The sequence below is a fragment of the Salvelinus namaycush genome, chromosome 17 (assembly GCF_016432855.1).
Source record: "Salvelinus namaycush isolate Seneca chromosome 17, SaNama_1.0, whole genome shotgun sequence".
Taxonomy (NCBI): domain Eukaryota; kingdom Metazoa; phylum Chordata; class Actinopteri; order Salmoniformes; family Salmonidae; genus Salvelinus; species Salvelinus namaycush.
Genome location: NC_052323.1, coordinates 4,150,389 through 4,168,591, shown reverse-complemented (window position 1 = coordinate 4,168,591; position 18,203 = coordinate 4,150,389). Strand labels below are relative to the sequence as shown.

Genomic DNA, 18,203 nt, shown 5'->3' with positions numbered 1-18,203 from the left:
CCACTCTTCCCCGGTAGGCTGTCATTGTGAATAAAAATGTGTTCTTAACTGACTTGCTTGGTTAAATAAAATAAAAAATAATGTTAAATGTGCAACCAGAGGGAAAAAAACTCACCCTCACCCTTCATTTGGCATATCTGACCATAATTCTATCCTTCTGATTCCTGCTTACTAACAAAAATTAAAGCAGGAAGCACCAGTGACTGCGTCAATAAAAAAGTGGTCAGATGAAACAGATGCTAAGCTACAGACTGTTTTGCTAGCACAGACTGAAATATGTTCCGGGATTCTTCCTATGGCATTGAGGAGTACACCACATCAGGCATTGGCTTCATCAATAAGGGCATCGATGACGTCATCCCCACAGTGACCGTACGTCCATACCCCAACCAGAAGCCATGGATTACAGGCAACATCCGCACTGAGCTAAAGGCTAGAGCTGCCGCTTTCAAGGAGCGGGACTCTAACCCGGAAGCTTGCAAGAAATCCTGCTATGCCCTCCGACGAACCATCAAACAGGCAAAGTGTCTATACAGGACTAAGGTCGAATCGTACTACACCGGCTCCGACACTCGTCGGATATGGCAGGGCTTGCTAACCATTACAGACTACAAAGGGAAGCACAGCCGAGAGCTGCCCAGTGACAAGAGCCTACCAGACGAGCTAAACTACTTCTATGCTCGCTTCGAGGCAAATAACACTGAACCATGCATGAGAGCACCAGCTGTTCCGGACGAAGGTATGGTCATGCTCTCCGCAGCCGATGTGAGTAAGACCTTTAAACAGGTCAACATTCACAAGGCCGCAGGGCCAGACGGATTACCGGGACATGTCAAGCGAGCATGCGCTGACCAACTGGCAAGTGTCTTCACTGACATTTTCAACCTCTCCCTGTCCGAGTCTGTAATACCAACATGTTTTAAGCAGACCACCATTGTCCCTGTGCCCAAGAACACTAACCTGCCTAAATAACTACTGACCAGTAGCACTCACGTCTGTTCCATTGAAGTGCTTTGAAAAGCTGGTCATGGCTCACATCAAAACCATTATCCCAGAAACCCTAGACCCACTCCAATTTGCATACCGCCCAAACAGATCCACAGATGATGCAGTCTCTATTGCACTCCACACTGCCCTTTCCCACCTGGACAAAAGGAACACCTATGTGAGAATGCTATTCATTGACTACAGCTCAGCGTTCAACACCATATTGCCCTCAAAGCTCATCAATAAGCTAAGGACCCTGGGACTAAACGCCTCCCTCTGCAACTGGGTCCTGGACTTCCTGACGGGTGGACCTCCCCCAGGTGATAAGGGTAGGTAACACACCCGCCACGCTGATCGTCAACACAGGGGCCCCTCAGGGGTGCGTGCTCAGTCCCCTCCTGTACTCCCTGTTGACTCATGACTGCACAGCCAGGCACGACTCCAACACCATCATTAAGTTTCCCGATGACACAACAGTGGTAGGCCTGATCACCGACAACGACGAGACAGCCTATAGGGTGGAGGTCAGAGACCTGGCCGTGTGGTGCCAGGACAACAACCTCTCCCTCAACGTGATCAAGACAAAGGAGATGATTGTGGACTACAGGAAAAGGAGGACCGAGCATGCCCCCATTCTCATCGACGGGGCTGTAGTGGAGCAGGTTGAGACAGGTTGAGAGCTTCAAGTTCCTTGGTGTCCACATCACGAACAAACTAACATGGTCCAAGCACACCAAGACAGTCGTGAATAGGGCATGACAAAACCTATTCCCCCTCAGGAGACTGAAAAGGTTTGGCATGGGTTCTCAGATCCTCAAAGGGTTCTACAGCTGCACCATCGAGAGCATCCTGACTGGTTGCATCACTGCCTGGTATGGCAACTGCTCAGCATCCGACCGCAAGGCACAACAGAGGGTAGTGCGTACGGCCCAGTACATAACAGGGGCCAAGCTTCCTGCCATCCAGGACCTCTATACCAGGCAGTGTCAGAGGAAGGCCCTAACAATTGTCAAAGATTCCAGCCACCCTAGTCATAGACTGTTCTCTCTGCTACCGCACGGCAAGAGGTACCCCCAAGCCATAAGACTCTTGAACATCTAATCAAATGGCTACCCAGACTATTTGCATTGGCCCCCCCCCTTTACGCTGCTCCTACTCTCTGTAATTATCTATTCATAGTCACTTTAATAACTCTACTTACATGTACATATTACTTCAATTACCTCAGCTAACCGGTGCCCCTGCACATTGAATCTGTACCAGTACCCCCCTGTATATAGCCTCGCTATTGTTATTTTACTGCTGCTCTTTAACTACTTGTTACTTGTATTTCTTATTCTCATTCGTATTTTTTAAACTGCATTGTTGGTTAAGGGCTTGTAAGTAAGCATTTCACTGTAAGATCTACACCTGTGTCACGCCCTGACCTTAGTTATCTCTGTTTTCTTTATTTATTTTGGTTAGGTCAGGGTGTGACTAGGGTGGGTATGCTGGTTTTGTATTGTCTAGGGTTTTTTGTATGTCTAGGGGGTTTTGGTAGTCTAGGTATATGTAGGTCTATAGTGGCCTGAATTGGTTCCCAATCAGAGGCAGCTGTTAATCGTTGTCTCTGATTGGGGATCATATTTAGGTTGCCATTTACCCTTTTGGTTTTGTGGATTCTTGTTCTATGTTTAGTTGCCTGTCTGCACTATCCATATTAGCTTCACGGTTCGTTTTGTTATTTTGTTCGTTTTGTTCAGTGTTTCGTTCTTTAATAAAGAAGAATGTACGCTTACCACACTGCGCCTTGGTCTCCTACGACGGCCGTGACAACCTGTTGTATTCGGCGCATGTGACTGATACCATTTGATTTGATTTGATAGTGTCTCCTTCCCTTGTTACAAATACACTACCCCGACATAAGCTGATAATGTGATGAAGAGATATCTTTTCTGTTTTGCATAATGTCACAGTGTATCCTAAAGCATGATCCTTTTGTATCATTCATTATATTAATTTAAACAGAGATCTAGCTGAAAGAGAATAGAGGGAAGAGGAGAAAGAACAAGAAAGCCTGAGGGCAAAAGACACTAGCATACTTTCCCCTCCCCCACTCTCTCTCTCTCTCTCTCTCTCTCTCTCGCTCTCTTGATTTTGTCAAACACTAAATCCACGCCGTTCCTCCGCTTTGAGTACTTTTAGCGTTCTCTAGTAACCTTTCACAGCTTTCCTGTAACTTTCAAACCAGACTGTCGAAGTTTTACTTTGCTTGCTTGGAATAATTCCCTCACTAAACCGGCAAACAAGTGAACGAGCCTGTATTTTTCAAAACAAATGGTTTGCTTTCTACAGTGTGGATACTTCACATTAAGCAAAGAAAAGCAGATCAGTAATGGCTAAAATTGGATAGCACACATGGTGTAAAACTGTCTATCCATCTATACTGTAGAACTTTGTCAGGTACCTTCACATACCTACACATTATAATAGACCATAACTAGCCTACAAAGGCTAGTTTGGTAAAAACTTGAGTCTACAAATGAATTAATTACCTCTTCGGGCTAGGGGGCGGTATTTTCACGTCCAGATGAAAAGCGTGCCCAAAGTAAACTGCCTGCTACTCAGGCCCAGAAGCTAGGATATGCATATAAAATTATGTCTGTGAGTATAACAGAACTTAGGCGAAACCCAGAGGACAAACCATCCTGGAATTTTTGTTTTTGAGGTCACTCTCTTTTCAATGGGTTTTCTATGGGGATCTAGATTTCTAAGGCACTTGCTTGCAGTTCCTATCGCTTCCACTGGATGTCAACAGTCTCTAGAAATTGGTTGATGTTTTTCCTTTGTGTAATGAAGAAGTAGGGCTGTTCAGAACGAGGGTCGAGTCTAGTGTACTGTTTGTTAGGGGCGCGCGACCTGAAAGCTCGCTCCACTTTGTTTTTATCCGCTATTGAACGCAGTTTATCCCGTCTTAAATTTGATCGATTATTTACGTTAAAAAATACCTAAAGTTGTATTAGAAAAGTTGTTTGAAATGTTTGGACAAAGATTACAGGAAACTTATTAGATATTTTGTAGGCATGTTGCGCGAGTTGGAACCGGTGTTTTTCTGGATCAAACGCGCCAAATAAATGGACATTTTGGAGATATAACGACGGAATTAATCGAACAAAAGGACCATTTGTGATGTTTATGGGACATATTGGAGTGCCAACAGAAGAAGCTCTTCAAAGGTAAGGCATTAATTATATCGTTATTTCTGACTTATGTGTCGCGCCTGGCGGGATGAAATATGATTGTCTGTGTTTGTTTGATGGAGTGCGGGATTTGATCCCTAAGAAGTTTAATGAGTGAATTATGTATTTTTCCTCTGTTTTCCCTGTTTTAAATTGGACATACACTCACCCTTCACTACTTTAGTCCCATATTTCAATTATTAATAACTTCCCCGCTCTTTCTTTTCTTTTTTCTCAGCTATCGGACGAACGCTCATCCCACGCTACTTCAGCACAGTGTTTGAGGGCGGCGTCACTGACCTGTACTACATCCTCAAACACTCCAAGGAGTCCTTCCACAACTCCTGCATCACTGTGGACTGTGATCAGTGCACCATGGTCACTCAGCACGGTAAACCAATGTTTACAAAGGTAAGATCGTAACCCCTGCAATAAATGCAAGGCTGTCATTGTGACTTACCAAAACACCAAGATCTTATGAGATTTTATTTAATTTACTATCAAATTGAAATGATTTATTTCAACTTTGTATCCATGACAGTTTTTTACATTTATTAAATTATTTTCCACAAAGCTGAAGAGAGTAAAAGTATGGTGGGTGTGGCTCCTAAAAGGAGTATCTAGCAGCATGATTCAGATGGTCAACTGCAGACTGTCTTTTGAATTTAAAGTGAGGCTCATGCTAGTGAAGATAGCTACAGGGATTCCTTGTTCCATGAATGAACACTGCAGTGAAGCACTCACACAATTTGCCTCCATAAAATTACCCACAATGCAGTGTTATCATAAAACCTAGTCACCATGTTAGGGGTATACCATAGCTTGCATAGTATCATGAGAAGAGAGGAAAATGTCAACCGCAACAGATGAAGAACAATAACAGTACACACAAACACGGTAAATGAAAAATATTTTCTCAACCGCCCCATTTAAGCTTTAGCAAAATCAGGAAGTGGAAAAAATTAATTCATTAAAAGAAATTCCACTAGCAGAGCACGTTCCGGGAGCTCCCATCCAGGCTTCTGGCTCTGGAGCGCTGAATCTCAATGAGCTCTGCCTCGTTCCCCTCTTTTCTCACCTCCACCCTTCCACCCTCCTTCCTCCAGCCCCCCATTCCTCATCCCTGGAGAAATTATTCCTGGCTCTTTCCCTATCCCAGAGGGAAAAGCCCCGACCATCCCGCTGGGAGTAATCTGGATGTGTAAACCCGGCATGTGTGCATGTTCATGTGTGTGTACGTGTTCGTGTGTGGAAGTGTGTGTGTGTGAGGCGAGGGTGTCGGTTTTTGCACGATGGTACCCCCCGCTGCACCCCTATGGTATCCCAGAACCTCGATTCAACACCCAGCAGGCCCCACTATACCTAGGCTCTGTGGATGAAGCACTGGGGCAAAGTCCTTGTTACTGTAGCCCAGTTGCCAGGACTTCCTGTGGGGGATGGAGAAACCAGACGGGAGATCTGTGGATGTAGCATCGGGACAAAAGCCCTTGTTACTGTAGCCCAGTGGGCCATCCCTAACTGTGGGGACAGTCAATGATTCTATCTCTCGCTGTTTAATTCTCATGTATTGAGTAAACTGTTTAAGCAAAAGCCAATTTGAATTGATTTGATAAGGTTGATGAATTGGAATGTAAATACAGTGTAATAATGGTATATTACAGCCTAATACAATGAATAGGGTAACACTTGACTACAGAATGTGTTTCCCACCCCCCCTCTTAAGGGAAATATCTATTTTCTGACCAAAAAAAGCTACATTTGGTAAGATTTAGATATGTGCCTACAGGCTATCCATAGGCAAACACATTTTGAAGGGAAATAAATTGGCAGAATTATATATATTTTTGTTATTTAATAAAAACAGAAACTTTAGAAAGGGGGGTGTTTTGCCCCGATATCAAAATTACATTGCACATCTCACTATTAATATCTTCAATATAATGACGTTTTGATGTATGGCCCCTCTTTTTATTTTCATCCTTCCCGTTCAAATCATCATTAAATGACTGTATCTCAAAATTGATTGTGTAAATCAAAGAGGGTACTTATAGATGATTTGGACATGATTTGAAAATGCTAATATAGCTACCATTGACTTGCATTGATTGCCCAGGAGGTTTTGCCCCAAACATACTCACTTTAAATTGTACTACTTTATTAGAAACTGATGACCATTTTTCTCTCTGACCAAGTGGATTATTTATCTTTAGGCTCCCCTACTGGTGTATATATATATATATATACACATATAGATGTAACTCCATTAAGTTATACATTTAACTTTTTCTAAAGGACAAAATATTAGATCAATGTACCTCTAAATCGTTTTGTTGGAGTGACTTAAAACGTTAAGATGAGACAGATTACATGTTTAGTTGAGCAAAACTAGTGGCATCCAGGGAAAGTGTTGAAAAATGTTTTGGTGACATAAAGTGGTTTCTGTGAGAATTACAGGAGGGGGGGGGGGGGGGGCGTTTAACCCTGGGGGTGTTTAACCCCAAGCCACCCGATTACAGACTAATACATAATGAATGTATATGATGATGTTTTATAATGTTACTATATGTTACACATGTATTATTAATGCTCTATTACACCCTTATTTATAATGAATGTGTATATTTAAATAATATTTATATATGAACCTAATCTATTATGAAGGAGGCTCTAGGCCTACAGCAGCACTTTATACAGTAGAGAATGATGTCTCTTGAGCAAGCTTGTGATGCTGTTTTACTCTCTCCTCCCAGAATATGTGACTGAGATCCCTTAGCAAAGCAAATGTGGAGAAGATTTATTACAGGCTTCTTAAATCAATTGGGACTCTCCAAGGGGCCTTACCTTTTTATGACCACTGTTTGTATTCACTACAATTTTTATCAACTGCCTGCACTTTTCATACAGTCCCATGAAGTGTAGTATTGTAAGAGTAAAGGTTTTGTAAAGCCATTTTATTGGTAAAGATTTTGAATAATAGCCAACCAATAAAGAATCTTCACTATGTTGTAGTTGCTACGACAAATTTTGGCAGAATTTTGGCTGTACAGTTTATATACACTACCCGTGAAAAGTTTTAGAACACCTACTCATTCAAGGGTTTTTCTTTATTTGGACTATTTTCTACATTGTAGAATAATAGTGAAGACATCAAAGCTATGAAATAACACATATGGAATCATGTAGTAATCAAAAAAGTGTTAAACAAATCAAAATATATTTCGTCAAATAGCCACCCGTTGCCTTGATGACAGCTTTGCACACTCTTGGCATTCTCTCAACCAGCTTCATGAGGTAGTCACCTGGAATGCATTTAAATTAACAGGTGTGCCTTCTTAAATGTTCATGCGTTTGAGCCAATCATTAGGGGGGATACAGAAGATAGCCCTATTTGGTAAAAGACCAAGTCCATATTATGGCAAGAACAGCTCAAATAAGAGAAACGACAGTCCATCATTACTTTAAGACATAAAGGTCAGTCAATATGGAACATTTCAAGAACTTTGAAAGTTTCTTCAAGTGCAGTTGCAAAAACCATCCAGCGCTATGATGAAACTCGCTTTCATGAGGACCGCAACAGGAATGGAAGACCCAGAGTTACCTCTGCTGCAGAGGATAAGTTCATTCGAGTTACCAGCCTCAGAAATTGCAGCACAAATAAATGCTTCACAGAGTTCAAGTAACAAACACATCTCAACATCAACTGTTCAGAGGAGACTGTGTGAATCAGGCCTTCATGGTCGAATTGCTGCAAAGAAACCACTACTAAAGGACACGAATAAGGAGAACAGACTTGCTTGGGCCAAGAAACATGAGCAATGGACATTAGACCGGTAGACGGTAGAAATGTGTCCTTTGGTCTGGAGTCCAAATTGGCGATTTTTGGTTCCAACTGCTAGTTTGGGTGTCGTCACTATTATTCTACAATGTAGAAAATAGTCAAAATAAAGAAAAACCCTTGAATGAGTAGGTGTTCTAAGACCGGTAGTGTACAGTACACATATGATAAAATGTCTTTCTTTCTGGACAATATTTCTGTACATTTATTGGCCCCTTTATATTCTGTTTAACTTCCTGATAACGCTTCATGGAGTTTCCGAATAGAATGTTTCACAATGTACAAAAAATATATTTTAGCATGTGTAGGTATTTGTGTTAATACCAATGAAAGCGTTACAGAATTTCACTTACATCTGTAGCCAGTATTGTTAAACTCATACTTTTGCCCTGTGGCCAGAGTGCACTAGTCTAAGAAACAGTTGGAATCATAATCAAACTAGAATGAAAGCCCTTTCCATTGTCCATTAAACAGTTAGGATTATTTTCAAATATTTCTTCTGTCTAATCTGCACAGATCTAAAGACAACCACATTGTTAGATATCCAACGACTAACTTGCTAACTATCAGAAAGTAGTTCCCGAAATGTAATCTCATTGGCCAGAATAATTTATGACTACAAAATCCAGACAGTGCATACTGCATAGAGAAACATCCTCACATTGTAGCCAAGTAGCATAGACTAAACTACATCACCAGAATGGGTTAAATCATATATTCAATGGTAGGAGATAGCAGAGGGGGAAAAAATCCCTTTTTCTCTACTTTTTCATTTTTTTCCAGGGTTGCGGAGTGATACCACGTGACCAGGCCTGTATGCCCGCCAGCCTCTTTCTTGTTGATCCTCTAGAGACCATCTGTGCTGGGGGCATTGATTAGAGTGTGTCTGGTGGGATTACATCTTTTCGGTTGCCATGCCAACTAATCAGCTGATTTCTTCTTCTTTTTTTTGCCCGCTCTCTCCCTCCCTCTCCCTCCGGTTGCCACAGCAACGGAACATCGGGAACTGCAAGGGCCCCTACAACACTGAATTCGGCTAAAGGGGCGAATGTGTTTTTTTCCTGTCTCTCTCTCACTCATACTGTCTCTCTTTCTCTTGCGCTCTCTCTCTCTCTTGCACACTCTCCCTCTCTCATTCTCTCTCTTGTCTCTTAATTGGCAACTCTCTCTGACCCAAACTTATTTTGTCTCTGCCGTAAACACACTCCTCTCAACGTCATCTTCAAGAGAGTGTGAGGGATGAGAGGAACAAGGACAGACCTGCTGAATAAGGACAGAGTAAATAATAGTCTGCCCAATTCCAAACAACTTGAACAAATTTGAAACTGAAGGACACGCTGAGTTTTATGACAATCATTCCTTGCTCATAAAAATCGATCCCTGTTGTGATTACCCAATAAACAGATGTCCGCATGCCAGCGAATTAAAAATGTCTGATTGTAAAATAAATACTGTGCATTACTTATGTAAATAAGGTATTTCTGTTTTTTATTTGTAATACATTTGCGTTTCCGGTTTGTCATTATGGGGTATTGTGTGTAGATTGATGAGGGAATGTTTAATCCATTTTAGAATAAGGCTGTAACGTAACAAAATGTGGAAAAAGTGAAGGGGTCTGAATACTTTCTGAATGCACTGTACATTAGTATGGGGAATGATGTCAAAGGGGACGTAAACTGTAGCCTACTGTGTACTAAGGGATTTTGAAAACCTATATTGAATGAAGCTGAGTAGGCTTGCATTTGTTACAAAGGTTGTTATGGATGACACTGCAACACTCATAAATGTGTCATGCTTGGTCTCATGAAGGTGTTATGCATGCCTTATGTATACCCCCTTCTAAGAAAGTGTTACCCCATCTTTGTTGTTGGGACAGGTATGCACAGAGGGCCGCCTGATTCTTGAATTTGCCTTTGACGACCTCATGAGGATCAAGACCTGGCACTTCACCATCCGGCAGAACCGAGAACTCATCCCCCGCAGCATCCTAGCCATGCACGTGAGTAGTGTGACATCATCAACATGCGCTGACTGCACACCCATACAAATGTAACACATAGAGTTGGATAGAGGGCACTGCCCATGCTGTCACCGAAGCCATTATAGCAAGATGCAGAGATGTGCCCTATATTCAACTCTATGCTTTGACATCATCAACATGTGCCACCCACACGCCATAGAGAATGATAGAGAATTATTATAATGGTGAGAACCATAGAGAATGTTGAGGAAGTCATCATGGATATACTCAGTTTTGCATGGACATTGCCATTGAGGGCTTCCACCATTTTAAAGTAGTAAACTGGGTGAGGATGGGTTGGGAGCAATCAGCCAATGATCAGAGCATTGTCTTCTTCAACCTCTTGAGTCCCACACTCACGCCGGCATAATTTAGTGCTTCTAACCCCTTTTAAACATTGTGTGTTTGCTACAGACTTCTGTTTTTTTGCATTGGATTCGTCTATTTCTTCCACCATTAGCCTGTGCGATTGACGGAGGCTGAAGTATACCTTATTGACATAGGATTTGCGGTATGTTGACAGAACAAATAATTGGGCAATGTATATATGGTCCCCTTTCAAACAGCCAAATATTTTCCACATTCTTGTCGGCATTCACCTTTTATATCGCCATTGCTTGCCACAACTGAGCAAGAGACATTCAACTTTGACTCTGTTGTTGCGATCGTTGTCATATTAACCTGATGTGAGAGAGCAAGCTCTAAATCCGACGGAAATGCTGCTTTCAATGTACTGCTTTCATTTCTTCACATTCACAATAGTAAGTTCAGTCAGTTAGCAGATCACCATACTTGTAAACCATTTGTACTATAATGTGTTGATTTTCATGCTATGAATAAAAAGGTGGCTACAGTTAAACCCAAAATGTTGGAGATAGCAAACAGCTAGCTAATGTTAGCAACAAACCAAGTCATTATCTAGAGAAAGTTGCTTTTAGCTGCCTGGCTTGCTTGATTGACATGCTTTGTCCACAAAATAGAGCAAGTAATGTTTCTATTTGGACCAGGCTATGATTAAATTTGTGCCAATTGCCAATGATGGTAAGATGTAAGGAAACGTTTATGCTGACGGGTTGGCGGGACATTTAAATACATTACGGCAATAATGACTAGGAAATAAAAGTACAGGTTTTGTCGCCTGCAATACCTTTCAGATATAAAGGAAAGGCAGCAAAAAGTTAGCGGGATGCTAAAGTTGTTGTAAAAACATCTTGGTTTGACAGTTGTACTAGAGATGTGCTTGTGAGACAAGGGTGAATCTCGAAAACGGTGTGAGCTACAAAGTATTATAAACCCACTATGAAAAGCTGAGACTCTCACGAAACACGAACACGCAAATGTAATGTTTTGTTCTATGATGCTCACAAGCCACACAACAGTCGTTAGAAGGTCAGGGTCTTCTACATAGAAGATCATAGGAAATCCCAGGACATAGTGTCTATAATACTGTAATAAGCTCACATAGTTGCTGTCACAAATTCCAAACTCCACACGGTTGTCACTGACTAGTTGGATATTCATTATCCCACTGAGCAAACAATTTCTGTACTTACAGCATTCTTTTCTACTCTTTTTTTTGCGTGGCGAGCATTATTTGTTCTTTGACATTTGTCAATAAAACTCATTAATGAAACTGTTCATTTCAAATAGTTTTGTGTTCTTGTAGCCATGATTGTCCTAAAAATAAACTGGTAAAACACTTCAATGTGAGGCTAAATATGAGGGCATAGAAAGCAGATGAATCAAAGTAGTGAATTTTAACCTGGGGCCAATTGGTTGCATGGTTTGTAAATGGCTTTAAGCTATATCACCGCCATATAGTGGCCACAATAAATGAATGACATGCAGGATTTGCTTCATGGCTCCAGCAATGCAGGTGGCGGTAAGTCACCAATATTAGGTTTATGCTTTTTTTCAAACAAAAGAAGAAGAACATTTACAACTTGAAAATGGAGATGGCCTCAATGGCGCTGCCCGTGCTCTCACAGACGCTATAATGGCACAATACAAAGATGAGTCCTCTAACTATATGTCACCTGCCCATTTTCCATTCAGGTGTATCCTATCCTCAACATGTAATGCGAGTCCGACTCCACAGTGTCTAAAGTGCCTCAACTCCACCAAGACACTTCAATGCTATTCATAGCATATGAATTTAAAAGCCATACAAAGCAGTTTGGAAAGTGTCCCAATTTGGAGGGATTTTATAAACCCAATTTATTTGCAGACATCAAAGGAAGGCTTGGATCAAAGAGGGCCCTAGCCTGAGCAACAACAAAAAAAAAGGTCAAATTAATAATCTGTTTAATTCCAGTAAGTGTATTCAACATAATAGTCACGCGGAAGGAAGCCCAGTGAAGTGAGCAACTTATAAATTGTCATAATTCCATACGTTAGACATAGTATATTATATTCAGTAGTGCACAGTCATACTCTTGGCATACTCTGGTATCTTGAATGTGTATGCATCAAATACATTACCCATATGCATGTAACCTATCATAACCTAAACGCATAGCCTACCTTGAAGTGTGCAACGATGACTGATAGAAACAGTCTATTTTCTTCAGCCGTGTGAGCCTACAGTTATATTTAAGAAGTAGTTTTCCACGTATAGCCAGCCTCCTTCTTGCCAAATCTTCATATGAAATTCACACACCATTAAATTGGCCCCTGTGGGTATTCCCACTAATTCCAGGAGAGTAGGGTATTGTGGGGCCTGGCCTGATATTTCACAGGCATGGGAGTGATGTGTAAAAGTGAGTTAGCTCTTTTGATCATAGCCTCGACTAATGAAAAAGGTAGAGAGAGCTAGGTCTGGAAATGAGAAAACTGAATTTAGACAGACACAATTGTGCTTGTGCGTGTGCACACAGACATGCACACACCAACATAGACACAAATGCAGACAATACACAAACATGTACACACACACATCGCAGGCTTTGTTATAACATTTTAAACATTCCGTTTTTTGCTCGAGCATTAATTTCTTGTAAAAGCACACATTTTGGAATGTTGTGGGTATTTCATAGTCTCACAGTTTTGTGGGTACTTCAAGGTTAGACTATTCTGACAATGATAATTTTTTTCAAATGGTGTTCAATGTAGTTATTGATAACCACGGTTGAAAAAGCATTTGACACCTCTTGGAGTCACAGGTTCTCACAATAATAAGCTGTAATGAGGTGGCTAGTTGGCATTGATATTTAATTTCCAATTTAAAATCATAGTCTAAGATGAAGCCATTTTCTTTTTAAAAATTTTTTTTTTTCAATCGTCCTTTATCCACATACTCAGACGCAACTTTATGGTAGTCGTTGGTTCAATAGCGACCTAGCCAATGCTAGAGCAGAAGCAAAGCATAGTTCTGTCTTTCTCTCCTCTTGGACAATACAGAACGACTTGGTATTTTCCTTCCTGACTTTCTCCACACAAAGATACAACTGGAGATGAGACTATGCATTTTTCATAAGCTTCGAAATGGAAGCATGCGCCAGGCCAAGCTGTCTCTTGGTTTGTTAATACACTGCATTTTCAGACTGAAGACTTATACTATATGAAATAGTGCTAACAAGTTAATATTAGTAGTTAATATAAATGAATGCTGTATGTTGCCTCTCTCAATGTCATTACCCCCCACTCCCCCTTCCCCAACCCTTAGGCACAAGACCCCCAGGTTTTGGAGCAGCTCTCCAAAAATATCACTCGCATGGGGCTCACCAACTTCACCCTCAACTACCTCAGGGTAAGAGCTCTCTCTCTCTCGCTCTCACTTTAATTCAATCGCCCTCTCTCTCTCTCTCTCTCTCTCTTTGTCTATCTGCCTCTCTCTGTATCTCTGTCTCTCTCGCTCGCTCTTTCTCACACACACACACACACTTTAATTCAATCACCCTTTCTCTCTCTCCTCTGTCTGTGTCTGTGTGGGTCTGTTGCTCTCTTTCTCTTCCTTTCACGCTCACATAAAGACACACACACAAAGACAGGCACAAACATGCACCCACGCACAAACACACTCACACGCCGCCACTACTCAATATATCAATCACCTTGATATAGGTACCATGCCATGCCAACCACAATTTTAATTAGGTATGCCTACCTGAAGATTATTTTTCAGGATATTTTAAGAATTTCAAGTTTGAATATACAAAATAACATTGACAGACTGCCAGCTATCACAATATAGCTGGCATATATCCCTATATGTATATCCTTGCTTACTTTTTAGGTCCATTCCTCACTGTATTTATAACATATACTTAGTAAAAGTCCCAGCAGCCTGCACCAGAATACATTAGTCAGTATTTCAGCTCTCTTTTGTTTGTGCTTTTCATTCCAAGACTGAGTGACAGCTCCGATTTCCAAATAGGAGAACAAGAGAGGAAGAACGAGGGAGAAAAGAGAGAGGGAGCGAATTAATTGGATCGAGAAAATTAGCATAACATTAATGAACGCTCCCTGTTGAGACTCATAATTGTGAAATGCCGGGCGGAGAGACGGCGAAGTGCCTAGCCACTGTTTATTTAGAAGACTGTGGAGAGAGAGAGAGGGGAGGAAGAGAGAGAGCGACAGAGAAAGAGGGCTTGGGGGGGTTGATTTTTTGAACAACCATTCTTACCATTTTGTTGGACTTCTTGTTTTTTTTGTCCTCGTTATTGTTGTTTTTGTCTTCTCGAGATCCATAGCAGCTTACCGTGAAAATGATTATGGAATGCATATGGGATAATCATATGGAATATGTTGAGTGCAGTTTTGGAGATGTTTGTGTCATAACACACCTATATTATTGTCATTTATAAAATATATATATATATATCGCACCTTTTTATTTTGAATTTTAAAACCTCTCTTTTATTTCTGATAAATATCGAATTACGCCTTGCTTTTCAGTTATTGACAGCATATCATCCATTACCTATAGGACATTTATCCATCGGCCGTTAGTGTAGAACTACTAGGCTATTCCTTTGAGGGTTGGTTCGTTTTTTTAAATGACACCCTTCCGCACAACCTACCTCATTTATCCAAATAAAAACACCCCCTGTAATTTTTCACCAACAAATCCTATTCTTGGTACTGAGGCGAATTAGGAATTGGTCGACTTTTGGAGGTCGACGTGGGGGTAATTTCCTACTGTACTTTTGAGTAAACATCATCAGTCTTCCTCACGTCACAGTGAGCCATAGCGATTTCTATCTCGCTATCTTAGTGTCGCTGTTCAGATAAAATACGCCCTTTCCTCACATAAATGGAGTCTTTATTGTCTTTCGAAAGGCACTCGTGTGTTTCCCATCATTTATCAGTTCTTCCCAAAGAGACTGACGCTTTCCTGGCCAAGGGTCAAAACCGGCTTTTTTTTGCGGGGTCAGTGTATTTAAGCCTTTCCATGTATTAGAGCCGTAAAGCAGGCTTCCTACCATTCAACCTGAAAATAGCACTAGTTTTCAGGCTCAAATCCAGGGATTGTTCCCTGAGCTAGGGGGGATATAGTCGTGTCAAGAGGATGGTATCAGAGAAAGAACAAACATGGGTTTAGTGGGCTACATGCATGTTCACTTTGCCTGCAGACAGTCCAATGCCATTATAAAATAGCTCTGTAGTAATAGAGTGAATGGCGTTGGTGGACCCTGTGACTCGCTGGTCGGGTTTTTTTTTTTTACGTCTCAGAGTAGGAGTGCTGATTTAGGATGAGGTCCGTCCCCCTTACATATAATCGTATTCCTTATGATCTAAAAGCCGAAACTGATCCTATATCAGCACTCCTACTTTGAATACAGGCCCAGGTCTGTTTTAATAGGCCTATGAGTATGTGAATTGGCTGGTTAAGAGAACTGTTGAGGGAGGTTGTTTGCCACATGCGAAAGCCTGTCCTATTCAAACTGCCAAACTGGCCCGCGTGTCCTCTTTGTGATGACGTCATAGGTCACTTGATGATGCTCCTTGTTGGATTCTCAAATTGTACACAGAGTTTCAGATTCAGCATGTATAGGTGATACCCTCTGGAGCAAAGCTCACATAGTGATTAAAGATCCATCTTCACCAGCATGGAAAACATGCACTCTATATACGTGTGCGTTTTAATACTTCCGAATCTAACATTTGCGTGTGTGTGTGTTCTTGTTCTCCATCTGCAGCTGTGTGTCATCCTGGAGCCCATGCAGGAGCTCATGTCTAGGCACAAGACCTACAACCTCAGCCCTAGGGACTGTCTGAAGACATGCCTGTTCCAGAAGTGGCAGAGAATGGTGGCCCCGCCAGGTAACGTTTGTACTGCCTTAATAACCAAACACACTTGTCTGCAGCTGTCAATGGCAGTGTCCCAAATGGCACCATATTCTCTTTATAGTGCACTACTTTTCACCAGAGACCTATGGGACGCAGACAATGTTGTTTTAGTGACTTATAAGTAATAGGAGAGCTGAGGTGACATAATGACAATGGTTGGATTGTCTAATTTCTAATGAGAGCATGTTGAAGAACAGAGAAGGTAAATATCTATTATATTGCGTAGACTTATAATGTATTCTCCCTGTCAGGAATCGGGAAATTTATCAGCAATTCCAGAGACAGACAATTTCTATTTGAATAGACTGTAACCAGACATTTCAAGGTTTTATGATTGATGTTTGAAGGGTGGTTCTTGAAAAATAGTTGGCTTAAATTGGCTGTGCAGTGTTAAAGCTGGAGTAGAAATGAGCAGGTGTTTTGGACATATTTGAGGCCTGCAAATTACTGCAATGTTCGCCAGGGCATGACAAGACGTCTTTAAAAAGCAACACCAGTAGAAACCCTTTGACTCAGATCTGTGTAATGTGCGAGGCTTCTGAACTTTAATTAAGGGTGGCTGGTGTAATCAAACTACAAGATCCAACTCCCTCGCTGATAGCTCCCCAGAGGTTTGAATTCTTACTTTTGATTTTTTTTTAAGTTTTCACTGTCATTGAGCGTAGAATCTTCTTGAACAGACCCTTTGAAAAAGGAGAGGTTGAACTGTCACTGTCTAATTGTGCACAAGGGGATAAACCTTTGTTCAATTGCATGTTGAATAGTGTACAGTGCCTTCGGAAAGGATTCAGACCATTTTGTTAGGTTACAAGCTTATTGTAAAATGTATTAAATAGTTTTTTTTCTTCATCAATATACACACAATACCCCATAACGACAAAGCAAAAACAGGTTTTTAGAATTTTTTGCTAATTTATATTAAATTAAGAAAAAAATGTAATATCACATTTACATAAATATTCAGACCCTTTACTCAATACTTTGTTGAAGCACCTTTGGCAGTGATTACAGCCTCAAGTCTTCTTGGGTATAACGCTATAAGCTTGGAACACCTGTATTTGAGGAGTTTCTCCCATTCTTCTCTGCAGATCCTCTCAAGCGCTGTCAGGTTGGATGGGGAGCGTTGCTGCACAGCTATTTTCAAGTCTCTCCAGAGATGTTCAATGGTGTTCAAGTCCAGGCTCTGGCTGGGCCACTCAAGGACATTCAGAGACTTGTCCCAAAGCCACTCCTGCATTGTCTTGGCTGTGTGCTTAGGGTCGTTGTCCTGTTGGAAGGTGAACCTTCACCCCAGTCTGAGGTCCTGAGCTCTCTGGAGCAGGTTTTCATCAAGGATCTCTCTGTACTTTGCTCTGTTCATCTATGCCTCGATCCTAACTAGTCTCCCAGTCCCTGCCGCTGAAAAACATCCCCGCAGCATGATGCTGTGACCACCATGCTTCACCGTAGGGATGGTGCCAGGTTTCTTCCAGACGTGACGCTTGGCATTCAGGCCAAAGAGTTGAATCTTGGTTTCATTAGACCATGAAAATCTTGTTTCTCATGGTCTGCGAGTCATTAGGTACCTTTTGGCAAACTCCAAGCGGGCTGTCATGTGCCTTTTACTGAGGGGTGGCTTCCGTCTGGCCACTCTACCATAAAAGCCTGATTGGTGGAGTGCTGCAGAGATGGTTCTTCTTCTGGAATCTCCACACAGGAACTATAGAGCACTGTCAGAGTGTCCATCAGGTTCTTGGTCACCTCCCTGACCAAGGACCTTCTCCCCCGATTGCTCAGTTTGGCCAAGCGGCCAGCTCTAGGAAGAGTCTTGGTGGTTCCAAACTCCTTCCATTTAAGAATGATGGAGGCCACT

The 18,203-nt window shown here is 41.6% G+C and overlaps 1 protein-coding gene across 4 annotated transcripts in view; it reads left to right on the top strand.

Moving 5' to 3' along the window:
- The window catches only part of LOC120062240 (LIM domain-binding protein 2), an 88,010-nt gene that overhangs the window by 52,578 nt on the left and 17,229 nt on the right, over positions 1 to 18,203 (top strand). For all 4 annotated transcript variants that reach the window (XM_039012064.1, XM_039012063.1, XM_039012062.1 and 1 more), the window contains exons 3-6: positions 4,444 to 4,616; positions 9,917 to 10,039; positions 13,725 to 13,808; positions 16,201 to 16,324. In XM_039012064.1, coding sequence (XP_038867992.1) covers positions 4,444 to 4,616; positions 9,917 to 10,039; positions 13,725 to 13,808; positions 16,201 to 16,324 — 504 coding nt within the window. The remainder of the gene's footprint in view (positions 1 to 4,443; positions 4,617 to 9,916; positions 10,040 to 13,724; positions 13,809 to 16,200; positions 16,325 to 18,203) is intronic.